Source organism: Lineus longissimus, chromosome 18 (genome assembly GCF_910592395.1).
Source record: "Lineus longissimus chromosome 18, tnLinLong1.2, whole genome shotgun sequence".
NCBI classification, from domain to species: domain Eukaryota; kingdom Metazoa; phylum Nemertea; class Pilidiophora; order Heteronemertea; family Lineidae; genus Lineus; species Lineus longissimus.
Genome location: NC_088325.1, coordinates 9,611,399 through 9,639,249, shown reverse-complemented (window position 1 = coordinate 9,639,249; position 27,851 = coordinate 9,611,399). Strand labels below are relative to the sequence as shown.

At 40.1% G+C, this 27,851-nt stretch overlaps 1 protein-coding gene across 6 annotated transcripts in view; it reads left to right on the top strand.

The window, feature by feature from the left end:
- LOC135502472 (protein Aster-B-like) overlaps positions 1-14,834 on the top strand; it is a 95,500-nt gene extending 80,666 nt beyond the window's left edge. For all 6 annotated transcript variants that reach the window (XM_064795320.1, XM_064795316.1, XM_064795315.1 and 3 more), the window contains 7 exons: positions 2,376-2,519; positions 2,918-3,042; positions 3,655-3,847; positions 4,338-4,623; positions 5,908-6,024; positions 6,516-6,636; positions 7,928-14,834. In XM_064795320.1, the coding sequence (XP_064651390.1) occupies positions 2,376-2,519; positions 2,918-3,042; positions 3,655-3,847; positions 4,338-4,623; positions 5,908-6,024; positions 6,516-6,636; positions 7,928-7,999 (1,058 nt within the window). In that variant the 3' untranslated portion in view covers positions 8,000-14,834. The remainder of the gene's footprint in view (positions 1-2,375; positions 2,520-2,917; positions 3,043-3,654; positions 3,848-4,337; positions 4,624-5,907; positions 6,025-6,515; positions 6,637-7,927) is intronic.
- Positions 14,835-27,851: the final 13,017 nt, after the last annotated feature.

The window sequence follows — 27,851 nt, the reverse complement described above, 5'->3', positions numbered from 1 at the left end:
TGAAAATTGGTAACGTCCATCTCCTAACTGATCTCATTGGTATCACTCATGACGCAGATACAAATAGTTTAAAGTGCCACCTGGTGGTAGTTTTCTGTGCTATTTTGAGATCAAGTGTTATCAGAATTGTACATTGCTTTCCATGTTGGATAGTGCGTGAAAATTGGTGCCCCAATCAACTAACTGATCTCAGTGATATCACCAATAATGCAGATTTAAAGTGTACTTTTTAACTGTGGTTCTTGTAATGTATTTGTAACACAAATCTGAAGAGGCTAAAGGGGGAATAAGCTCCACCTGATGACAAGGTATCTTTTCCTACAATCAGAAAAATTAATTCAGTTAATTGGTTTCACTAATCATGAAACAAAATTAGCTTGACTGGGGGTGGTTGTTTTTTGGAGGTGAGCCAAATACTTCTGAAATCAAATTAGATAATTTGCCAATAGATAGTATAGGTTATATCACATGACACACTGAAGTTTAAGAACCAGACCTGACCACTTAAATCAACCAGATATGACTATGCATTCTAGTAAAGTGTGCCTGGCATATGACCAGTATGCATTCAATGCTTAAGATTTGAAGAGAAGCCAATAAAAAAATGTCATTACTTCGTACTTAGCTGGATTCAGGGATATGACATTTTCGATTTTGGCAGATGTCAATGTTTTCTCCTCCAGAAAAGTGTTAATTTGGCAGGAGAATGCGTTAGCTCTCTGTGGAACTTCGAATCTTTGAAATTGGACCGAAAATAAGCATTTCATAGGAATTAAGTGCAGTTCTAAGGACAACATTTTTACATAGAAAGTTTTTCAGCTTTCTTTGCTCTGAGCACTGACACAGAAATTAGTGCAAGGCCTTCAGTGGATTTATCGTTACTTGATCACAGCAAGAAACATTGGCATTTTGTAATACCTGCAGTGCGTAATTGTGGTTATTGGTCATTAATTTCAAAATATCCAGCTCTGCCAATTTCAACCAAAAAATTTCCGCAGACGCTGCAACCTCGTGATTTCATCGCATGCAGACGATGATTTCATAATCGACAACCAGACGAGATATCTTTTTCAATACAGCGATTACGATCCTTGGTAGTAGTGATTTAAATCCCTCGTTTGAGTGACACTTTGCGACAACCTCTAAGTTGGCAGAGGCAAGTTCGTTCTTTTTAAGTCTTCTAAAGCAGCAGTGGCAATCGGATTCATTCGTCAGAATCAAATGTTTGATGCTATTTTCAGAAGATCCAACTGTTGGGATAATACAATTTTTCATAACTTTATAAGCCGTCAAATGAACCAAGGCACAGCTAGAGGCTGCTAAAATAGCAGCTACAGAGAGTGCTAAACATAGTTAAGTCGCTTGGGTTGTGAGGTGAAAAATTTGGTTTTCGTTCTGAAAAAATTGGTGTTACAAGTTGTTTTCTAAGTGAAAGTGAGCCAAGAAGCTTATTATTTCTTCAACTTTGATGAATTCCCGAGTCAGATTAACACGTTTAGTGAGTTCACGAAAAAAAAACTTGCTGTTATGATTTCTAAGTGAAAGTGCGCGAGCCAAGAGAGTTTTTGATGAATTCCTAATTCAAATTTACACGTACGACAATTTGGGATTTAGCGAGTTTGCGATTTCAAAGTTATAATCAAAATGACATCTTCAAACTATCTGGATGATGATAATGAAAATGATGAGGATATTACTGTTGATGAGGAGGAGAAGGGGGACATGGAGAAGGAGGTGGAGGAAGGTAGGGTAATTTTGAGGTGTCAAGGGACTTCGGGCTTACTGGGCTTGTTGGTGTGTAAGCCAGGGAAGGGGGGGGGTTAAACCACCTTCCTTTTGACCATTTAGATGTTCATATGTACGTTTGCGGGCTTTCTATTTTCACAAGTTTCGCAAATAACCCAATTCTCGAAAAAGGAAAAATGCGAAAAGAAGAAATTATTACAAATCTCCAAAATAAAGAGATGCGAAAATTTAGTGGTTGCATCACTTTGCCTTCACAAAATGTTCAATGGAAAGCGTCACAATCAACTTTGCGGGGAGGGGGAATGATCAGAGCCTTTTACGAAATGCCCTATTTTATTCGAATTCTGGAGGGTCCGAAATTGTGTTAGGGGCCTTTTTATAGAAGGATGGTGGGACAGATACAGGGCCCCCCCTTAGCTATGTCACAATCATAATCTTGTGGATTGAGGTTTTTGCAAAGAGAAAGAGAAAGAAGATATTATTTTCAAGAAAAGTGAAATCTCCTCGACACAATTCTCCGCTTTAGTGTCATGGTTAAGTGGCTTTATTTATTGATTTATTTATAGATTTGGCAATCCCTCCTTGTGGAAAAAAAGTATAACATGTTCTTCTTTTCTGTGTCGTTCCAGGTGAGGTGACATGCACCGGGCACAATCATTTCCGAATCACCGTCATGAACGAAGTCTTTCAAATATCCGTCGATCAGATGTTTGCACATTTATTCACCGATTCGACGTTTTTCCGCGATCTCACCTCATACAGAAAAACATATGGTAAGTTAAATCGCTGTGTAAACAAGTGATATAAATTGCAGGGTCCTGTGATTGTGATTGCTGCTCTGTGCGACAGAATGTCTCTTGTCTGTGGGTTAAACCGGTGATCGTTGGGTTTCATATAACGATCACAGGTTGCTGTAATGATCGCTTCATATCATCAGCAACAGTAGTTGGGGGGTTAGATCAACAAGCCCATTCCTCCGCAAGAGAGATGGGCATTGCCCTGGAATGGTGGCGCTTCATTCGCCAGGCTAACTTTATCAGATTCATCAAATTCCTGGCCTTTTTTGAGGGCTCACGTAGTCTCCATGTACATTTGATTGGAGCCTATTTCAATGGGCTATTGGTGGTAGGCAGCATTCATTTGTTAATTTCTTCATTTTCACTTCCTTCAGATCGTGTGTTACCACCGTGGCAAGACGAGCCAACTCCAGAAGGCCACCGTCAGCGAACGATATCATATACGCTCACGTTGAACTCCTCACTTGGACCGAAAACATCTGCTGCTACTGAAACTCAAGTAAGTAAGAAACCGTGCGGGCCAGTGTTCTTACCGCTTGTTTACAATCGGTAATTTGCTTGAACCTTTATCTTGATTGGGAAATTTAATCCAGAGGGGTTTTAAAGGGGTACGCCGTAATTACTGGTGGTCCAGGAAAATAGATATGCAGTTATACACAATGACATAGTGCAGTATTATCCATACGAATTTGCATGCAGACAAGAGATTTTTTGCTGTGACCTGCGATTATGATTGCTGCAATGCGCAACAAGATATTCTCTCGCCTGCGGGTAAAACCATTAATCGTTGGTTTGATATTGACCGCAGAATTGCGATCACGGATTCCTGTTTCTAGCACCTGTGAAGACCACTGCAAACAAGGGATTTTTACCACATGCGATCAGGATTGCAAGTCGCAGCAACAAAAGTTGCTTGTTTGCAAGTTAGCTCATTGGGTATAACTGCTGGACTATGTCCTGATTGACAGAGTCTATGTTCAAAACCTGGTCATAGAACCCAGATCATTTGTACCTTTACATGGAAACGTGTTGGTTGTGAGGAATCTGCGAGTCTCTTGTGTTCTCTTGGTCCAGTGTCAGGCCATAACTCTCATGATCCCATCCCTTCCAGACATGTTACAGCCAAAGTAAACCAGGCGTTTTATACGTTGTGGACACGGAGACCGTCAACAGTGGCATCCCATACGGGGACAGCTTCTATGTCGTCAGTCGTTACTGTATACAGCGCGTCAACAGTCTCAAGTGTCGTCTTCATGTGACGAGTGAAATTAAGTACAAGAAGTCTGTGTGGGGAATGGTGAAAGGTAAGTTCAGTGCATCTTGTAGAAATGGAAATGCTGGCCGTCCTAACTGCTATGACTTCGAATAAAATGTTTTCCCAAGATCTGGATTTCGGCCCTCCAGGCCTCATCAGTTGGGCCGAGTCTTGCTTCAATGGTGCTTCCCTCAGGAATGAACATGGATGATGTCGTGACTTTGTCCTGAGTGATGAGCGATGGCGTAAGGTTGTTAGTGTCGTCGATGACGTCGGCAGTTTTGCACTGTTCCAAGGCGTAATTTCGGTGCCAAATGGAAGCAAAATCCTTATGAAACGTAAAACATGTGGGTGGGTTTCAGTCCATCTGCGGGAATAGATGTTGGTCCTGAAAATGTAGTGAAATATCTCTTCAATTGTTCACAAGTTGCAGGATATATAAGTATTTCAGCAATTGGACATTTTAAAATTCAATTACAAATTCAAAATTTTTAACGAATGGTGTAGGCCTTTATTAAAAGGATGATTGTTTTTTCCAGGTTTCATTGACAAAAATTGCACGCAGGGTATCCATGAATATTTCAATGACCTCGCGGTCCACCTACGGAGAGAGTCCGACAAGGCCGTCGTCGTCGGCGGGGAAGTTCACAAGAAGAAGAAATTACGAAAGCGACGCGCCACTGCCGAAATCAATCAGCAACTACGCCACACGACGCCGGACATTCCCACCTCCACACTGCCAACGTCGGTCAGTAAAGTACCGCATAAAGATGAATGGTCGCTCAAGTTGAATGCGGAGTCGTTGGTCAGGATACTTAGCATTGTGTACGTATATTAATCAATCAATCAGCATTGTGTACGTATATTAATCAATCAATGAGCATTGTGTACGTATATTAATCAATCAATGAGCATTGTGTACGTATATTAATCAATCAATCAGCATTGTGTACGTATATTAATCAATCAATCAGCATTATGTACGTATATTAATCAATCAATCAGCATTGTGTACGTATATTAATCAATCAATCAGCATTGTGTACGTATATTAATCAATCAATCAGCATTGTGTACGTATATTAATCAATCAATCAGCATTGTGTACATATATTAATCAATCAATGAGCATTGTGTACGTATATTAATCAATCAATGAGCATTGTGTACGTATATTAATCAATCAATCAGCATTGTGTACGTATATTAATCAATCAATCAGCATTGTGTACGTATATTAATCAATCAATGAGCATTGTGTACGTATATTAATCAATCAATCAGCATTGTGTACATATATTAATCAATCAATCAGCATTGTGTACGTATATTAATCAATCAATCAGCATTGTGTACGTATATTAATCAATCAATCAGCATTGTGTACGTATATTAATCAATCAATCAGGATTGTGTACATATATTAATCAATCAATCAGCATTGTGTACGTATATTAATCAATCAATCAGCATTGTGTACGTATATTAATCAATCAATCAGCATTGTGTACGTATATCAATCAATCTTAAACATCTGGGTTTAGAATGAACCACAGTTTACAGTGTAAATGCACTATGCACCAATCGAGCCTCGTTTTGAATTCAGCCGTTATGGTTAGGCGCTTGGGTTGGTGAAAAATGTGGAAGCAGTTCTAAAGCATTTAAAACACACGATATTTAATTTGAAATGTTTTAGAATAGAAATTGATACCTCACTCTCTGTATTGATTGTCTCACCCAAATCGCGAGGGTGGAGCTAAAATATTGGCTAAAACCTCGGCTACACCTTGGTTCTGGTCAACATTTTAGGTCCACCCTCGCGGTTTTGGTGAGACAGCCAATACCAACAGTGAACTATCAATTCCTTTAATTATTGCGGATTCTTACCAGGAATTTGTTAGTCAACAACCATTCAGGCAAGGATCATCATTTTGCGCGTTGTCGCCGAATCACTTCTATTCGGTACGGAAAAATACCCAAACTTTATAGAAATCGGACCAGTGGTTCGCACCCCAGATTCCAAATAGACGCTAAGAAAACATTTACTAATGGACATCAGGGTTTTAGTTCTTCTGTATTGATTTATTTACTTCTATATGTGTCTTTCAGTTTAATCGTCTTAGTCATGTTCAACGCTGTCCTATATTATAAACTCTGTGCCCTGGAGGTCGCTGCCAATTACCATCATCAGGGAAAGCCATTTAGGATGACGCCAGATGATATCAAGTATGTACAAGTCTATTTTTAGGATATTTCTCGGTTGGATCACCGCCATTTTGTCTTCACGTCGTCGATCATGGATGCTAAAATGCCCTGCAAACCAGAGATTTTAGTTACAGTGTCCTGTGATAGTTATCGCACAAGATAAAAATCTCTTGGCTGCAGGTGGCTGCAATAAGAATCGATCCTTGCTGCGTGTGACCTGCGATAAAAAAACACAGTCAGCAGTTACCCATTAGCCACAGACGCGGCAATCATTTTATCATTCATCGCAGCAAGCGACTAGGTCTGTTATCTGTGCCAAACCTGGTCAATTTCAAACAAAATGTCATACTTTCACAATCTCATGGTCACTTTCAGGGATGTTTCTTGTAAAATATGGGGACCTGGCTGGTTGTGTCCCCCCTCGATCCACTCCTGCTCTATGGACACTTTGTTGATAGCATCACACAGTTTCCTTACAACAGTTAATAACATGTATACAATTCACTTTTCAGCAAATTTCCAAAATCGCAAGACGATTGGTTAGAGTTGCTAAAGCAGCAGCAGACACTCCATGACCTTGAACTTGACCGATGGAAGGACATTCTGTCATCTTCGATACAGCTTATAGAACAGGTGGGTACAGAAAATAGAGATGGAGTTTTGAATACAGTAGAACCTCTCTTTGCGGACACCTCTCTATTAAGAACACCCTCTCTAATAAGGACACTGGTTTTGGTCCCAAACCTGTAATTTTCATCCAAATTGACCTCTGTAATCAGGACACCTCTCTAATATGGACAGCATATGTCAGCCCAAAGGGTGTCCTTAATAGAGAGGTTCTACTGTATTAACCCTGGGCTGTTTGCTTAACACACCACCCAGACCACAAAGCCCTGGGGCTCTGTGGTGGAACTCTCTAGGACAGCCAACTTTGATACCGAAAACGGACGGGCTGTCTTGGGTGCGTCTCAAATATTCCGAAAGCAGGAGTAGAAGAAGATGAACCCAGGACTCTCTGATGTTGGTGTGTTTCCTATAAAGTGCTAATGCTGATCCTAATTCACTCTTCCTAGACAAGCACTCCTTACAGTGGCCAAAATTTGCCGCATTTACTGTTGAAAATGACATCTTATCATAGTTTCTGTGAAATCATGTCGTTTTGGACAGTGGCTGACTCCAAAACTCGGCAAAGTTAGACCAGTCTGCCGCTCAGTGTGCTGATCTTGAAAGAGGGAAGTTGGGCTCAAAACACCCATTTGAATCGAGCGAAACTAATTATCCCTGAGTACGTTTGGCGTGTTCAGAGAGGAGGCGGTGCGGTGCAACCATATTTTAGACAATACAACTACAATGACGTAATGAGACCATGTACATAACATGCTATGCTCGTCAACTGCAGCGACAGGGTTAATAATAATAATAATAATGATAGTCCATATTTATATAGCGCTTCTCATTACGATAAAAAGATGTTAAAGCGCTACTCCCCCAAAGCCCTTCTGAATAGCCACGTTTTCAACTCCCTTTAGTAGGATACAATAGAGTCAAGTGAGTGAAAGTCCAGTGGCAGCTGGTTCCACAAGCGGGCTGCACTAAGAGCAGACCTTTCACCATAAGAGGTTCTGGTCCTGCTGATGTGCAGCTTCCTACCGCTTGTGGCACGAGTTTGTCTTTGACTGCAAAGATTCCGTACTAGCTCGGAAAGGTACGCTGGTGCTGGGTTGATAAGAAAGGGTCGAAAGGGGTAATAAGAAAGGGTCGACAGTTTTTAAAACAATTGTAGTTGTATTGTCCTCTGTTGAAATCTGATTGCGAGTCATATCTATAGTCTCTGATTCAGGCTACCGTCTGCCCCCCCCCCCCCATTCATAGTCTGGTGTCAAGATTCCGCATTGATTCTAATTTTGAACCGTTTCAATTCCAGATGAAATCGACCCTAACAGAACTTCGCACGAGTATCGACAAGCCATCAGACGGCCCCAAACTTGAATTATGACGACGGTGCCGGATACCGTTGGCGTTTAACGTCGCTGTACATGTTGTATATACTGTTGGGTTCTGTAGAATGTATATAAGGCTCTAGAGACTGTTTTCATGAGGAGATGAATGTTCTGTCAGACGGATATGAAATTAATGGTTGGACAGACAGATGAAATGTTCAGATGGACAGATACATGAAATGTTCAGATGGGCACACAGATGAAATGTTCAGATGGACACACAGATGAAATGTTCAGATGGACAGACAGATGAAATGTCCCGATGGACACACAGATGAAATGCCTGATGGACAGACAGATGAAATGTTCAGATGGATTACACAGATGAAATGCCTGATGGACAGACAGATGAAATGTTCAGATGGACACACAGATGAAATGCCTGATGGACAGACAGATGAAATGTTCAGATGGATTATACAGATGAAATGCCTGATTGACAGACAGATGAAATGTCCCGATGGACACACAGATGAAATGCCTGATGGACAGACAGATGAAATGTTCAGATGGATTACACAAATGAAATGCCTGATGGACAGACAGATGAAATGTTCAGACAGACACACAGATGAAATGCCTGATGGACAGACAGATGAAATGTCCAGATGGACACACAGATGAAATGTCCAGATGGACACACAGATGAAATGTTCAGGCAGACGAAGATCAGAAATGTTCAGATGGACAAATGAATTTTACAGAAAGATAGACTGATGAAATTTTGGAAGTCTTGAACTTCTGTGGTTAGAGAATCACTGATTAATGGATGCACCAAATATGAATTCTCTGAACTGGGTATTTCTGCTTGTGCCAATTTTGCGCGTTTTTTTCTTGACAACATTTTTAAAAAGTAGCATGAAAGTTTATCAGTCAATGATATAATGGCTTAGAAATCCACTATTATGTGGACATTTCGCAGATTGCAGCATCTGATGATTGGTATTCGATTACAATTTGAGCTTGCTTTACTTCAATATCATGTTGAATCTTGTATTTTTCATGTGATCTTCTATCATAAAAGTGATATGGGCAGTTTTGGACTTTGCAACTTTCTACTTGTGGAGGAGATTTTCCATGCTTATGGGTTTAGGAAGGAGAAATCAAGACTATGGTTCTTATAGGAATAGGAACTTCTTTCAGTCTCTGCCTTCTTAAGGCACCCAATTAAACTTTTCTTCTATTTTGAAAGCAACTTGCAAACAAGTAGCTATTATCACTGCGAGCAGTGAAAATTATTGCTATCACTGCAATGTGCGATAAAAGTTTTACTTGTCTGCAGGTCGAACCAGTAATCCCTGGGTTTGACGTTTATTCAGGTTGAAGCGATTGCAGGTGCCTGCAATGGCCACCGCACACATAAGATTTTTGTTGCAAGTCGCAACGGTGACAATCAATCATTTCTGGGGCGCTACAGGATGAAGAAGATTTACACTTGATAGGTTGGGTCGCAATTTTTATTTCTCTGGTGTTTTGTTTCCCACTGCAGTGCGAATCTTACAATCAATATTGGTAAATAACTCCAGCATGTTATTGCTTTTAAAGGCACCCACCGCATCCGTTTGTTGAAATGGCTTCACCGATTTAGATCAGGGTTAATTCTATTTTGATTATACACAGCCCTCAAAGGACAGTGATGTTTTTTCCGAAAGGGGAGGTAGTCTGGACTGAGTACGTACAGTGGAACCTCCCTTAGCGGACACCTCTATTAACGACAACCTCTCTATTGAGGACAACCTCTCTATTGAGGACAACCTCTCTATTGAGGACAACCTCTCTATTGAGGACAATCTCTCTATTAACGACAACCTCTCTATTGAGGACAACCTCTCTATTGAGGACAACCTCTCTATTGAGGACAACCTCTCTATTTGAGGACAACCTCTCTATTGAGGACAACCTCTCTATTGAGGACAATCTCTCTATTGAGGACAACCTCTCTATTGAGGACAACCTCTCTATTGAGGACAACCTCTCTATTAAGAACACTAGTTTTGGTCCCAAAGTTGTTGCTTCCACTCAATTTAACCTCTCTAATCAGGACACCTCTCTATTAAGGACAGCACTTGTCAGTCCCGAGGGTATCCCTAATAGAGAGGTTCTACTGGAGTTTGTGATGAAAAACGAAAATGAAGTTGACAAATTCAGACAAGAGATGTGCACATGTTGGCATTCCCCACACTCGGCTTCGCTTTAAAATCCATGTACATGTAATTATCGAACTATTTATCCAGGGAAACTTACATCAATCATCATAATTCAGTCTATTGAAGTTTGTAAATGATGGCTGGGAAAATTTTGATGCCAATTAAGGCTCTTTGGGTGGAGGTCCGGAATTGTGCAGGCTTCAAGGACTTAAATATTGTCTTTCGCGTGTGGTATTGTTTAGACAAGGTGTCATTTGGTAAAGAGATAGTGCTGCCACCTCATGTTTTGGAGGAAAGTTACAATGAATCCACTAGGCTGGGCTTGGACACAAGTACCAGGTTGAAGTTGGATACTTATTTTTTATTGATCCTTATTCCCGATTCTACTTATTGCCTTTCCTCGGATGGTTATGGTTGGGGTTATCATAACAAACTGGAAATAAGGAATGTGAAATTAGTAGCAAACTTCAGGCTGGTCAGGAAAGTTTAGTTGCAGGCCTTGTATAAAAAAGACCCTTTTGGGTGTACGCTAGGTGTACATACGCGGTTATACTGGATTTGGGATGAGAACGGATGAATGACAAAAAAGAATCAGAAAGGTGTTTTGTTGTTTTTTGCTGTGATTTGTTAACGACTTTGTTAATTGTAATATGTATGTGTTTTAAGTTGTAAACATGTTAAAGGTACATCCTCATGATTTCTCAGCACTGAAACGAGGTGCCGTCTCTTTGAAATTTTTTCAAAAGTTAGGGTTGAACCCTACAGGTTGTATTTTCTTTGATAGATGGCGTTGTTTGATTACATTCCAAACACATTATTGTTTAACGTTGTCCCAATATTACTTAGCGGTGGTAGTTTTTATGTCCGCTTCATCATCACCATCATCATCACGTCCGTAGCAGGGCGACCCTAAGCTATTAATGATTCGACACCACACGGTTCTGTCCTCGGCGAGGCGGATCAGGTCTCTGGTCTTTCTTCCAGTCCCGTGCGTCACGTCATCTATCCAAATTCTCTTTGGACGGCCGCGTCGGCTGCTACCCTCCACTGTGCCCTGCAAGATGGTATTTGCTAGTGTTTGCTTGGCTCTCGTGACATGGCCGAACCACCTCAGCTTTTTCTTCTTGGCAACGGTTAGGAGGCTGTCGTGATTCCCCATGTACTGGGTGACCTGTTCTCTTACTTGGATGATGGTGGTGTGGGATGTATTGTGGACATTGAGTAGTCTCCTGCCGCTTAGCTCTGCTTAATTTATTAGTTAAAGGGGTATGCCGTTGGTTATCTATACTGGTGGTCCAGGAAAATGGAAATGCAGTTTTACACAATGTATTAGTGCACTTATTATGCATACAAATTTGTTGAAACTAGGCATTTATAGTATGTGTATATCAGTCTGCATATCGGCTATGCTAAAATGTTTATCTGGTATGTCATTACGCAATTGGACATTTTCTCAAATTCAATTACAAATTTCAAACGGCATAGGCCTTTATAGTATCTGTGTGGTTATTTGCTCTGTTAAAGGAGCATTGAAGATGAAATCCACTTACTGTTCAACTGTTCAACTGTTCTTCAGAAGACTTATGTTGGTGCGCTGCCATACTAATTTTGATAAAATGTTCATCTAGTGCGTCATTACGCAATTGGACACTTTCTCAAATTCAATTACAAATTTCAAACGGCATAGGCCTTATTAGTATCTTGTGTGTGGTGATTTGCTCTGTTGAAGGAGCATTGAAGATGAAATCCACTTACTGTTCAATTGTTCTTCAGAAGACTTATGTTGGTGCGCTGCCATACTAATTTTGATAAATTAGTACATGTAGCCTAGATTTACTGATCTTAGACCCTTTCAGGATATTCAGCTAAGCATTTGACCTCACATGTGGGAGGTGACTGAATATTCATGTATTGGAATTGATCCCTAAATTTGTCAATCAAAGGGAAATGTGCTCATGATTTAATTTATTACAAGTAAATGAATACACTATTTATAAGGGTCAAAATTGGCAATGTTGTGAAAGGCTCTTTCAAAGAAATGAAATCTTTCCACATCCATTCAAATGAGGATCTGGTGAATACGATGTAATGGGTCAGCTCATGAATGGATATTTTTCTCAAGATTTCTCTTGTTGAATGCTGGACTGAATTCAAGAAACTGGAGTTATTATGCACGGGGTTATTTGAGGCCATTCAACATGCTCAATTTGGAAGGACAATGAATAAGCAACACAGCATTGTTGCATGGTCATAACGTGATATACCGGCTTGTCCTTTGTGTCAATTTCGTAGAAATCAATTAAGTGGTCTTAAATAGTGAATCTTGAGTATTTCAGTTTCTGCTGTTATTTTTAAAGAATTCTACAGGGTGGCCCAGAATTATTTTCCCTCACACAATTGATACACAATAGCTATTGTGAAAGGGAAAATAATTCTGGGCCACCCTGTATAGTGCCAGAGGCCTACATTCCCTTTAAATTTATAGAAAATATCATGTTCATTTGTATCGTGTAAAACTCTTGTACTTTTTGAAGTCTTTGAAAAGTAACCCTGTTATGGAGGTTTTTTTGTTGATGCAAATCGTAAGTTATAAATAAACAAGAAAATTGTGTGACCCGATTTCCGCTATGTAACTCTTTAAATACTTTTCACATTGTAGAATATGTCATTTTCGTCTTATTCGAATTACAGATAATTGTTCTTTTCGTGGATTAGCAACCCTCACTATAGGTTAGAACTGTTTTAAAGGCCCACGCCGTTCGAAATAATTTTGAATTTGTAATTGAATTTGGATACTTTCAATTGCGTAAATACATATTGAATATAATATTCAGCATTGCCTTTCTGTAGACAGATATACAAATACTATAAATACCAATTTTTCAACAAATTCATATCAACAATAACTGCACTACGGCATTGTGTATGAGTGGATTTCTATTATACTGGACCATAGTAATTACGAACGGCGTACCCCTTTAAAATTCCGAAAACTTTATGTTGTGTTCCCAGGTATGACTGAAGGTTCCCAATGTAGTCTCTGAATGCACTTCGGCTGTTTTCTATGTGACTGAATATTTATTGTGCAGTTGTCAGTGCACCTCTACTTTTTGCTTATTTATTTGATCCGTCTCCAAGTGTATGAATTTTTCACTCGGAGACAAAAAGGGTAGGACAAATCGATATTCATATACAGGGTGTCCAAGAAATGCAGGTTCCAGTTTTGGATTATATAGCGGTTATTGGTTGTGTCCACTGTCTAGTTAGAAAATACCGATCCCCCATCGTTGTGCGTATATCCATTCTTCACCGCCGATAACTCCCCCTTGATCGGCCGTCAGAAGGACTGTTACTTTATCGGTAGTCTCCCTGCATTCCCATCCTTTCGGACGAGTCCATGTCGCGACAACACTAACATTACACTCACTCTCACTCCGGCAAACAACTCTAACAAAGAATAACCAGGCACATGACCGGGTGTGCGTAAACTATGAAAACTACTCTCTAGCCTTATTGACCAATTTTTTCACATCCTGATAGCAATTTCTTCCAATAGCTATTCTATTTTTGCCAAAAAAAACCCCGAGGTGCCTTGATAGAAAGGTTCTAGTTCACCAAGACAAAACAGAGGTGATCCTCAATTGCGAGAGTCAAAGCCATGACCTCCTCATTAGGAACCCAGTCCTCTAACCAATATACCATGATGCATTTTTTGGACACCTTGGATTTACTGATTATGCTCTATGTTTTTGCAAGCTTCACTTCCACTTTCTAGAAAATCAACACGTTACTGATCCAATCAACTTTGTAATTGAAATTTGATGTTTGTCCAGTATGCTTAGCTTTCATGCCAACATGTACAGTCCTGATCATATTAATATCAACACCTACTTAAGCAATATCTCCCAAACTTGTACACCAATTCCAATACGGTTTTCAGGATAATGTCGGCAATTTTGTTTTCTAATCACACATTATGGCAAGAATGTGAATGCATGAGTGCGCCATTATGTAATAGGCCATTTACAAAACCCTTAGAAAAAAACTTTTTTAGTTCAAACTTTTTTTGAAATATTTTTCGCTACAATGAGAAAACACAAAATTCTACGAATACTGACAAAAAATCATCAAAATCAAACGGGTTATTAATGAAGATAGAGCTATTATTCAGCAGTGCATTGGCACTGCAAAGTGGCATGTTTTTACGAGAAATGCGTGCCTTTGGCAGTGAAACCCTTAATTTACAAAAAGTTAATCGGCTCTATCTTCATTTTTTCGTTCAATTTTGATGATTTTTTTGTCAGTATTCTTAGAATTTTGGGTACTTCATTCTAGCAAAAATATTCCAAAAAAAGTTTGAAATAAAAAAAAATTTGTAAGGGTTTTTTACTTGGCTGATTACATTATGCAAGACTCATGCATTCGCATTCCTGCCATCATTTACAAATAGAAAACAAGATTTCTGATAATATCCTGAAAACCGTATTGGAATTGGTGCACTAGTTTTGGAGATCTTGAATGAAGAATGTGTTGATATTGATATGATCAGGACTGTACTTAGTCTGGATACTCTACTTGGAGTTTTTGTTCTGAATGGGTGAATCGACTGGAATTACTTGATTAATGCACAAGAGAGATTGTATAGCGATATCCATTTTGAAATAAATTATTCTAAATGAAATTATATCTGTTTTAACTGTTTTGTTGATTGTATACATGTATACAGTGCCAATAGCGGACACCTCCCTATTAAGGACAACCTCTCTATAAAGGACACTAGTTTTTGTCCCAAGTTGGTTGTTTCGATTCAATTTGACCTCTTTAATCAGGACACCTCTCCATTAGGGAGAGCAGTTGTCAGTCCCAAGGGTGTCTTTAATAAAGAGGTTCTACTGTACTAACTAAAAACTGCCAAATTTTTACAATTCTTTTTTGCACTTTGCGAAAATGTCTGAAAAAAAAGAAATTTTAACGATTTTAAAGGGGGTCTAAAGGCAGGAGCTAGGTATAGGCAAGATAAAGTTACTCCATGTCGCTATAGGTGTCTCCTATCTATCAGTACAAGGAATGCATCAACTATGCATATTGTACTCCTGAAGACCTCCAATTTGACTCCATAGCTTCTGCCTATAGTCCCCCTTTAATTTTGGGGATTAAATTTCTTGCGGTTTCTCCAATCGGAAAATAAACTTTGCACTTTCAATTTTGTGAATCCAACTTATTCGAAATTCACCAAAACAGAAATATCTGCAAATATTTGGAAGTTGACAATACGTCCTCTTACCCCTAGCCCAGACTTTCTCAGAGAATGAGACATTTTAAAGGGACAATATAGGCAGCAGCTGGGCAGGCAAGATAAAGTTACACAAAGCCGCCAATAGGAGTCTCTCACATCTCACAGTAGGTGGAAATTATTCGCGCTTGTACGAGGGATATATTTAGCGCTGAGTCTGACATGAACAAGGGCTCTTGCTGTGTATATTAGTCACCTGAAGATGGCCAAACTAGCCCCTCTCCTCCTGCCTATAATCCCCCTTTAAGGCCTTCTCGTTCTGGACCTGGAATAAGTTAAATTTCAAGCAAAATCTAAACCTGCTGACATTTCCTCTGTGACGAAGTAAGAGGCATTTATCAATGGGTATAAAACTGGCAGTGTTCATCCTTCAATCTGGCTCACTTCTCGGTGGTTTGCCGAGTTACTAAGGATTTGTGGTTTTGCAGTGCACCTAATAGCAGGTGTTAATGTACAGGACCATCTGCACAGGGACTCTGTAATTGACGTAATTGGAGGTGTCCTGTTACAAAAATTCCCCATTGCGATTCCTGATCAATGAACATCTTTGGCCCATCTGCAGGGTCTTATGAAAAGGCATTTCTTTAGAACAAAATGGTGTGTTCTATACATGCTTCCCGATGGTGGCTTGCATTGGAATGGAACTAACTTTTTCCCCCTTGTCCGTCATCAAAGGCATTCAAGTGTGTTGGTCAACCATAACTATCTCCTTTGTCCCTCCATAAGGCCTAGTTTCCCCTTATGACATCACTATTTCGGACACTCAGCGCCCCATTTCTGGAAAGGTGTATAAAAGGCCAACATATGAATAAAATGATAATATGAATGTTCTCAATGGACATTGGCAGAATGCCAATTAAGTGCTGCATTGTCACCTTTTTGGCAAAATGCCACATCGTTCACTGCCAGCATGTCTGATCGGCAAGTCAGTGACAGAATGATGACAGAGTTTTGCATTTAAATTAATGTTTCGGTTGAAATGCTAGAACCATAAATTTTTTAACTTGTGCTTCGTTCCAGTGTGGGCCCATTATCAATTCCACTTTTTCTCCCTACCCACAAGCAACGCACTACACGTGTACAATACTACAGTGTAGTGTTATTGTCAACAATCTGCTGATAAACTTTTCAAGTTTCTAATCATATTTAGTCATGTCAAAGGAATCGGTAAGGTTTTACATAATCTGCTTGATAAGGGAAATCATCTGGTGACCTGACTTTGTTAACTTAGGGATAGATTTGGTGATTTTATGGAGGTCAAAGTTGGGCTTCTGATCAATGACTTTTGTGTACGCCTTGCCCTTGAGTCTTGACATGCTTGAATAACAATGTATTTTAATATCTACATGTAGGTCGATCTGACGTTTAGATCGTATGCGAAAATAAATTTCGGCCATTTTGACATGTTTGAAAAGACCCTTTTCACCAGCAGCGTAAGTTTACCATGACATAAAAGTTCTGTTTTAATTCAAATCATCACCAAAATCATTCAAAATATCATCATCATCATCATATTGAAAGACATGGACAACTTCAAGTAAATTGCCTGAATACACTTGTAGACTATATTTCTACTTTAATGCCATGGTAAACAAACGTTGCCTGTGAAAGGGGTCGTTTCAAAATGGCCGAAATTTATTTTCGCAGGGTGTCTATGACGTTGGTCGTTAGGCCTACTGATGGATTAGGCCTACTGATGACCGACCATGCATCAGAGGAGGAGAGTTGGTGATTGCAATTCTTTGCGTTCCAACGTCCAAAAATCGACAACCTGCGAGTGCAAACATAAATTTTGGCAATTTTGAAAAGACCCTTTTCAAAGGCAGCGTATGTTATTGTTAACCTTGGCATAGAAGTAAAAATATTACAAGCTTATTCAAGCAATTTACTTAAGGAATTGAACCCGAGGCGGAGGACCTTGGTTGAGTTACCAAGACACTCGAGGGTGGAGCTAAAATACAGTCCAAACCCGAGCCGACAGGCGAGGGTTTGGACGAAATTTTAGCTCCACCCGAGAGTGTCTTGGTAACTCAACCAAGGTCCGAAGCCGAGGGTTCAATTTCTATTCTAAAATACCTCAAACTTAAAAAGATAGGCCACGAAATAACTTGAATATGTGCGAATATGGCAAATTCCATCCATCGCCTGCCCGGAGCGCCGTTAGCGCCGTTGTTTACATTATGTTACGGCAGCGCGTATAGGAAGTCCGGATCGGCTCGCTCAAGTGACGCTAAAATCCGCGCAAATGGGCTATTTGGAGCGTTTTTCTCAGCAAATATGTGTAAAGCTCATTAAAAAACTTAGGGTGGTTGATGCTTCCTTGGCTGATTTGTGTTTGAAGCAGTGTTTTGAGAGCCTCAAACTTCTGAAGTGAGCTGTGTGCATGGTTCCACATTTTAGTGCAACCCAAGGGAACTTTGGTAGAGCATCTTGGTTGCGTGTCCAAAACACTCCACTCTCAGAACGAGGCTTATGCATTTTCCATTTAAAAGTTGACTTTACGGTACCAAGGTATTTTAGAATTGTTGTCCATGTCTTCCAATTGTCATGATATTTTGAATGCTTTTGGTGATGATTTGATTATTAAAACATTATGTCATGGTCAACTTAAGCTGCCTGTGCAAAGGCCTTTTCAAAATGGCTGAAATTTATTTTCGCCTACGGTCTATTAACTCTTTTCAATTGGGATAGATTGTATGTAGTATTTTAATAAGACTAATAAGATTGATTTTGAGACTGAAATACACTTGTTATAATGTATTGTTAGTACTATTGCCATGTGGTTAAAATATGATTACACGGGGTCATACTGAACTGTAGTAAACAGCGTCCACCAGTGTCCACCAGGTTTAAAAGTAATTAAAGTAATTAAAATAAAATCTAATGGTCATAAACAAAATAAACCGGAAATTGTCACATTTTCTGATCCTGACATTTAATGGTGTGCTAGATTAGCGAGTTGTTTTCTAAAATGACTGGCGTCCACCACTCAGTCGGTGGCCATGTTGGATTTGACTTTGAGGAAATGATAAGGCTTCCCAATACTACAGGAGCCCTGTGATTTCAGACAACATCTCCCTTATCTTACACCTAAATGTCATGAAATTTTCATGAAATATGTTATGGATGGTGTGCTTATTTCGTTTATGGCTACTAGTACTAGATTTTATTTTGATGACTTTATACCTGACTTGAAACCTGATGCACGCTGGTGGGTGCTGGTGGACGCTGTTTATGTTGACCGATTACATGTAGGGCCTGGGAAGTCAAAAGTGAAGGAATGGGGTCAGGAGCATCACTGGTGGCTTTGGTGGTTATGATATCTGGTGTCCCCTGGTTCAGCTTGGCTCACCAACAGGCTGCTTATAGAAACATTAGAAAGGCCTGCTTCTTTTGTCCCATTTTGCCTGTAGTTCATCATTTGTATCAATATTATTGTGCAGTGACCCATGGCAGTGTATCGGCAACTTCCTAGGAACAAAAACTTAATTAACCCCTAGAACCCGGGCGGCCGTTTTCTGTGCCGCTGACAAGAGGCACATATACCCGAGCGGCCGGTTTTGGTACTGAATGGTTGAGCCCATTGCTATCAGTTACTGAACGAGTATTAGTTCAGCCACTACCACATGATGTCTCTCCCATCGCTCAGCGTGTTGCTGGCGCCAGTCAAGCAGATTTTTTTTCATAGGGCCGCCCAGCAGGGCCTAGGGCTGGGATAGAGCCGATTTCGGTAAAAACGTCAGAAAGTGGCCACCACTGGCATTTTCGTCTCCGTTTAAAGAAATGAGGGCGTCTTCTTTCATTCAGGACTCTTAAATAGATAGAGGAAAGCTAGAGGAACATCACAAACTTTACTTGGAAGGTTTTTCTCTTCTAGTTTTTATTCTAGATTCTTTTCAAATACCCTGTCAACACCCTAGGAACCCAGGGTACGGAGGTGGGTACCTCTGGGGAACCCAGGCTTTTTAAGGGGTAATATGATATGTCATGTTATTTTTAGTCTTCTCTTCACAGACAGCTATTATCGACTATTTAGACACAATGACTCATTGAGACATGTTTGCCAAAGATGCCACATGCCTTTGGAATAGGAATTATTGTCCATTCATGATTTGAGGCTAAGAAACCTAATTCAAATGTAAAATCTCTGGGCCTGCTCTGAATTTTAGTTTTACAACAGCGAGTTTAAAATAACAAAACAAATTTTATATAACTTACTCAGTCTGTGTGAATAACTCTCATTCTGTTAAAATATCTATAGAAAATGGAATCACAGAAAGGTCTTTCAATCCTTTCAATCATGTTATTCAATGAGCAGACAGGGAAGCTAGGTGGCATAATGGTTAGAGTGCTTGGCGGTCAGCCAGAGGGATCACAGCTGTTTCATATTTGTGTCCTTTTGCAAGGCGTTTAAACAAAAAATTCTCGATTGCCACATCCTTCATGAATGAGACATTAAAAAGGTGATTGCTTTTACCTGGTGTCTTATCTATGGGGGGGGGGGGCCTTTAAGTTAAGAGGGGGTAATCTAATTTTGGCCAAAGAAGGAGTCACAAGGCCAATAATTCTGAAACAACTGAGTTGGGAATGAACTGCAATTAACAGTGTTGAAATCAACGGTTATGGTCTGGCAACCGGAACCGCTTGGGTTGGTAAAAAAATGTGGAAGCATTTCAAGAGCATTTAAACCACATTATTCAACATTTAATTTGAGATGTTACCTCAATCAATACCTCCCTGTCGGTATTGATTGTCTCACCCAAACCGCTCAAGTGACCAAATTATGATTTGAAAAGTCTGCCACTTCAATTGCCAGCTCTTTCAAAAGCGTGAAGTGGTTCACTCTTTATTTGAAGTTTGAAGTGTTTGGAAACTCAGTTTAAATGATTTCATTCATATTTTGAAGATAGCATAGTGGTCTGTCACACTAATAACCTATAAATCAGTTAGTACATTATCAGTTTATAGTCTGTTCCGACATGAAAGATAGGCCTACTATTGTTCTTCAAGAGGTTTATTTTTGGCTCACCTTAGGGGAGTCTATACAATACCGCAGAGTCCATCAGTGACACATTTCTTAACCGCTAGGGCTATGAACTTGAAACTTTGCACACAGGACCCCCAGGTCAAGTGACCTCTGACAATGAATTTCGGTCTGATCTGATTCTTGACTTGGCCACCAGGTGGCCAGAAGTGGAAACCCTAAAAGTGTGATATCTCTCTTAGAGTGACTCATTTTCGATAACATTTTTATGGTAGGTTCTCCTAGCAAGGAAACATCACATATCGTATGGGTTTTCGATTTGACCTAGTTTTCAAGGTCACAGAGGTCAAATGGGGTAAATTGGCCGTTTTTGAGTGTAACCATGGCACGTTTCTCAACCGCTAAAGCTATGAACTTTAAATTTGCTACCCATGACTCCCTACGTCATATAACCGCTGCCACTGAATTTCTGTCTGACCTGATTCCTCGACTTGGCCACCAGGGGGCCAAAACTAAAAAAGGTAAAAATGGCAATATTTGCTTATTTGTGACTTGTTTTTGATGATATTTTTATGGTAGGTTCTCCTAACAAGGATACATCAAATATCATATGGGTTTTTGATTTGACTTACTTTTCAAGGTCACAGAGGTCAAATGGCGTAAATTGGTCGTTTGAGTGTAACTACTATGTAAACGTTTCTTAACCACTAAAGCTATGAACTTAAAATTTTTTATTTGGAAGCAGACGTCAAGTCATAACTTGAGACATGTAATCTAGAGGAGGAAATAGTGTCTTTGGAATGAGAATAGGAAGATGCCGTGTCAATTGAGATGAATAATATCAGATAGAAAGTATAAAATAATTTTTTGTAGATCGACATGGAATTTTGTTGAGACTAATGTAGTTTTCGCCACTACCGTACAGTGTCTTTACCACAGACCTTGAAGAAGACACGGTAGTGTCTAAAGCTACATTAGTCTCAAAATTCTATGTTGATCTACAGAAAATGGTGTTATTTTATACTTTCTTTGTGATAGTGTCTCTGGACTAGTTATGAAATCATTTCTCTGGCTTTCCACTCATTATGTCTTTTAAAATGGTACAAAATGTAGGCCCATCCTCTTGATACCAAAGGGTAACATTACACATATTACTAGTGCAATCATATAAGTTGCGCGTACACCACGAAATATTGGTGTACCAATTGCACGTACACCACCACATTGCCGCGACAAATTTGTCCCATCAAGCTTGATGATTTAAATTCGCCCGGCTTGTTAAAAGCTCGGCTTTGTCGTGGTGTACGCGCTAATGGATCGGCAATTAGCTAGTTAGATGGTTCGGCGACAGGCGGCGCTTTCGAAATGGCGCTCTCTGCTTATTGTTTGCGCGCCATCTGTTGCCGGATTTTATAACTAGCTGCAGCGCTGGTGTACGCGCTTGGTGGATTTTCGATGGTGCGGCATTGGTTTGCGAACCAGAAGATTGGTGGTCCATTTTCAGGTGGTGTACATGCGGCTATATCTATATCATAATACTATAAGGCGGCTCGATAAAGTGCCATTTGGGGGTAGTGTTTCGTCTCGAAATTTTGCACGTTTGCAGGTGATATGTTATACTGATGCAACGTTATGTTTATTTTCGGAAATTTACTTCAGCGGAGCAGTAATGAGGGATTTTTAATCGGACACTGTCAATTCTCCTTACCACTCACAGAAGCCAAGTCATAGCCGTTTAGTTATGCAGGGGCTTAATCAATTACCTGCACTCCCTGTGGGGTGGCTAACATTACCTGTTGAACAGCTGGCTGTAGGGGGATGATTGGAACAGCCTTCACCTGTTGACCTGCTGAACTAAGGTTAATGTTATTTTCAATCCACGATTGCAGGTCACCTGATGTTCGAGATTTCGTGGGGAAAGAAATTGTAAACAAACGTATGTGTGCAGTTCAAATGTAAACAAAAATGTATTTTTGGTACTTTCGGTTGCTGGACTTGGGTTTTCCCGCAGTAAGAAGCTGGGGTCAAATTGGTGGTCTATTGTTTATGGGTGCTGTGTTAGCCAGAGCTAGCCCTTGATTATGAAGGGAATTTCAAATGAAGGTTACCAATCATGGTCTGTTTATGTGCTCACCACAGCTTTCAATAATTGATCTGAAGAGGCGCGCTGAACCTGAAATGGCCTTATCAAGGAGCTGCTCACGGTGCTGAACGTCTAGCTTGCCTGTCGAGTAAGTGCCTTGCCCGAGACCTGGCTACATGTAGGAGGAGCACGCATTTTAAAGTTATAGTAGTGATAGTGCAATTGGTTCGAGCCATTTGGAGGCCGACATGTGAAGGCCTATCTGGGTACTCCTTCTTCTCCGTATAAAAAGGCACATATTGCTGACTATGGAACGAGGCATTGCCTCATCATCTCTATCAGACCAACTGATATACTTTTATATGCACGCATACAGCACGCCACAGCTAGGTCCAAGTCTGTGGACAAATGGTTGGTTTTATTTGTCTCTTCGATATGGCTCCTTTGATATTGCATTAGATTTTCATTGCAATTCAATCTATTCAAGGTCTAGCCCATTTAAACCTGCCTGCACCACAGGTACAATGCTAGTACTAAATAATTCAGCAGATTCATGAGTCATGGGCTTACTATAATTGGGTTATTGGTAATCATGGAGGTTGCATCAGCTACAATATTCCAACTCTGGTTGACAGGAATTCACAGGCCTGTTGATAGAACAGTGCACTGGGATATTCCTGCCAACAAGCTGATGGGAATCGGGTTATCGATATCCACCTGTTGCTGTTACATAACCTTGGGATGGGGGGAAATATTTCTCTGATTTCATGATTTAGAATATGTTTAAATGTATGATTTACAACATCATGTATGGCTTTGGTGCAGGCTCGACTCGGGGAACCTTAGGCTGGGCCCAATTTCTGTATATATATCAGTGAGTTTTCACTGCAAGTCAGTCAGTTCTGGCTCGCTCAAGGTTGCCTAGCCTATCCACGACTTCGGTCCCGTTTAGTGCCGACTGCCTGAGTCAGAACCCTCACCAAGGTCAGAATAGCTGCCATTCTGCCTTCTGAATTCGACAAGACTTAAGAGTCTTAGAAAGTAAAGTCAGAAACTTTCAACTTTGTAAAATTTTCTGGGGACGAATTATCCTCGGGGACGAACTTTCCAGGGACGAATTATCCTCGGGGACAAATTTTCCGGGGACGAATTATCCTCGGGGACGAATTTTCCGGGGACGAATTTTCCTGTAACCCTTCTGAATAAACTTTGTACCAGAAAGAAGTCTTCCGCGCTAGTCAATGAGGAAGATGTCAACTCAGTCCCGCGGTTTCGTATTACTCAGATGGGTTTGATAAAAGATGTGATTTATTACAAACTTTTGTCTTTAAATCAAGTTATCTTGACAAATGATGATTCAAACATACATGAGCCAATTATTTTCTGCGACTGAAAAATACAGGATGCTAATTCTGGCTCATATAAAGAAGGAATAAGATAAGTACAGAAAAATCAAGTTGCCTTGACAGGGATTCGAAGCACAGATCTTTGGGTTGCTGGTCCACTGCTCTATCAGTTGAGCTATTGAAGTGAGCTCCTCTATGAAGGGTTTAAATGGACTAAAAATCTTGGTTGGCTTGGATAATGGTCATTGGTGGACGGTCACATGGTGCAGAAAATTGTACAAATTTCATTCCTTCTATCAGTGAACACTGTTACTATCATCTGTCGTTGTCTGATGGCATTGCACGAAATGTCTCTCTAATCATGAACTCTTATGTTTGTTCTGGCAATATTTGCTTTAAACCTGATTATATTTTGCTGACCATGTCTCATGACTCTGAATTCGTGCCCTTCACAGAATAGGCTTACGAGAATCTGCTCGGAGTGAATGTGGTGCTGGAGACCAGACACCAGCTCATGTGCTGATACGGGGTTAACATGTGGATGATGGAGGGTTAACGTGGTGATACAGGGTTAACATATTGGTGATATAGGGTTAACATATAGGTTATACAGGGTTATATTGGCGATACAGGGTTAACATGTGGATGATGCAGGGTTAACGTGGTGATACAGGGTCAACATATTGGTGATACAGGGTTAACATATAGGTTATACAGGGTTATATTGGCGATACAGGGTTAACCTGTGGGTGACGCAGGGTTAACGTGGTGATACAGGGTCAACATATTAGTGATACAGGGTTAACATATAGGTTTTCAGGGTTATATTGGCGATACAGGGTTAACATGTACATAGGTTCCACAGGATTAACATGTGGATGGTACAAACATGTTTGTGATGGTTAACATGTTGGTGATACAGGAATAACGTGTGTGTGATAAAGGGGGAACGTGTGGGTGATACAGGTTTGTGTGGGTAATATGGGGTTTAATGCTGTTGATACAGGGTTCACATGTGGATGATACTTATGTGGGTGATACAGGGTTAACATGTGGGTGATACAGGGGGAACATGTGGGTGATACAGGGTTAACATGTGGGTGATAAAGGGGGAACATGTGGGTGATACAGGGTTAACATGTGGGTGATAAAGGGGGAACATGTGGGTGATACAGGTTTGTGTGGGTAAAATGGGGTTTAATGCTGGTGATACAGGGTTCACATGTGGATGATACTTATATGGGTGATACAGGGTTAACGTGTGGGTGATACAGGTAGTAATGTGTGGGTAATATTGGGTTAACATTTTGGTGATACGGGGGTTAACATATGAGAGTTTCCCTCAGTCAGATTGATAAAGATCGGGATCCTTTGTAAGTTTGTTCTGGTTGTCATAAAATTGTTAAACTTGACACAGTTTGTGATGTGGATTCTATACCTGAGTGGTGTTTACATCCCTCAGTGTCAACATTGATAGCCTGATCTTTGTGGCAGGTTGATGATCTATCTTGAATCATCTATCTTGGTCAAGTAAATCTTTCTGTGGGAGAGAAAATGAGGAAGGGAAGTTTCCGTAAGGTATGTTTTACATTTCAAATTCTTGAGATTTTATGGTACCTGTATACTTTTGGTGATGTTGTGAAGTTGTACTGCAGTACTATACAGTTGATACAAAGAACTATTACAATTCCCACTCCGACTTGGATTTTGTGGCAGCATTACACTCGTCTAGTGAAGTGTTTCAAATTCAGTTGGTGATAATTTTCAATGTTTATTGACCTGTTGTGTTGATATGATGGATGTATACTGATATGACTTCATAAATGCATGCTTATGCACAGGTTGATCTGGAATCCAGGTACATATAGTTTAAAGGAATTGTTACCCAACTGGTGGTAGACAATCAATACCGACAGTGAGGTATCAATCTCGAAGCGAAACACCTCAAATTAAAGAATCTGATTTTAAATACTTTCTGACTGCTTCCATCTATTGCACCAACCCAAGCCTAACCATAACCACTGAATTAAAAACGAGGCTTCGTTGGCGCAAAGTGCATACAGTGGAACCTCCCTTAGTGCAAACATCTCTAGTGAGGACAACCTCTCTATTGAGGACACTAGTTTTGGTCCAAAATTGGTACTTTCTATTCAATTTGACCTCTCTAATCAGGACACCTCTCTATTAAGGGCGGCATATGTAAGTCCTGATGGTGTCCTTTATAGAGAGGTTCTACTACACTGTAATGTTCGTTATTCATCTTAATCTACTTGTTTAAGAATTAACAAAAGACTTTCGTCAATCCAATTAATCCACGTTCTTGCTCGACGACTGTTACTCATTCTCAGAGTGGAAACTTGATTTATGGTAGAATCTCTCTAATAAGGACACCCTTGGGACTGAGAAGTGCTATTCCTTAATCGAGAGGTGTCCTGATTAGAGAGGTCAAATTGAATGGAAACAACCAATTTGGGACCAAAACTAGTGTCCTTAATAGAGAGGTGTCCGCTAAGGGAGGTTCCACTGTACTTTGATAAACTCATTCGGTCTTGCTGCAAATACTGAAAAAGCTGTCTTGCTGCAAATTACTATCACATTTTACCAACCTGGGTTAACGTTTTTTTACAAGACGCTCTTTTCAGCCATGCTGATCCACCGTCGTCTTGCGTTTATCCATCATTCACTGCCGATAGACTCCCCCCTGATCGGCCGTCAGAAGGGCTGTTACTTTATCAACTTTAGGCCTGATATTCACCGCCGAAAAATTTCCGAAAATTCACAATTTTTCTTTTTGGGAATAGCGTTATTTTGCAGCTATTCAATCATGAAATTAGCAAAAATTGGGCTCTCCTTAGTCAACGCTGTTCGTTATCACTGGTGCTCCAGGAAAATAAAAATGCAGTTTTCCGCAGTGACACATTGCCTTGGTGCAGTTAAGATGCAAATTGGCTGAACCTTGGAACATTACATGGGATTTAGTATTTGTAATAGAAATACAGTTATACACAATGACACATGCCACAGTGCAGTTAACATGCAACTTGGCTTAAACTTGATAATATTTGATCGATCTGTCTGCAAAACCGCAATGTTAAAATTTATATTTTTAATTAAAGAATAGAACATTTTCGAAATTTATATGTATTCGAAAGATTGAATACTTTCGAATTCTAATTACAAATTTCAAATTTTTGACTCTCAGGTGGGAAGTTGATACAACACCTCTGTGTCCCCCATCTGTTGTTGTTGTCTGTCGTTGTCGTCCATATCCTGTTTCAAGAACAGTGGCATGTCTCCTAACCACTAGGGCTATGAACTTGAAACTTTGTACACAGGACCCCCCAGGTCAGGTGACCTCTGACAATGAATTTCAGTTCGATCTGATTCTTGACTTGGCCACCAGGTGGCCAGAAGTGGAAACCTGAAAAGTGTGATATCTCTCTCATGAGTGATTCATTTTCGATAACATTTTAATGGCAGGATACATCACATATCATACAGGTTTTTGATTTGACCTAGTTTTCAAGGTCACAGAGGTCAAATGGCGTAAATTGGCCGTTTGAGTGTAATTATGGCACGTTTCTCAACTGCTAGGGGCTAGGGCTATGAACTTTAAATTTGCTACATATGACTCCCTACGTCATATAACAGCTGCCACCGAATTTCAGTCTGATCAAGTGACACAAGACTCCCTACGTCATGCAACCTCGGACACCGAATTTCGATCTGATCTGATTTTCAACCTGGCTACCAGGAGGCCAAAAGTGAAAAAAGTAACAAGTGCATTATTTCGCTTATTAGTGGCTTCTTCTTGATGATATTTTTATGGAAGGTACTCCAAGTAACGATACATCACATGTCATACCGACTTTGGTTTGGCCTTTTCCATACATGTAGCATGTTTCTTAATCAGGATGAATTTCTATCCACCAAATTTCTATATAGTGAGCACAATGGCCCTTGGCCATTTCATTCATGAATGGCATAGGGCTGTT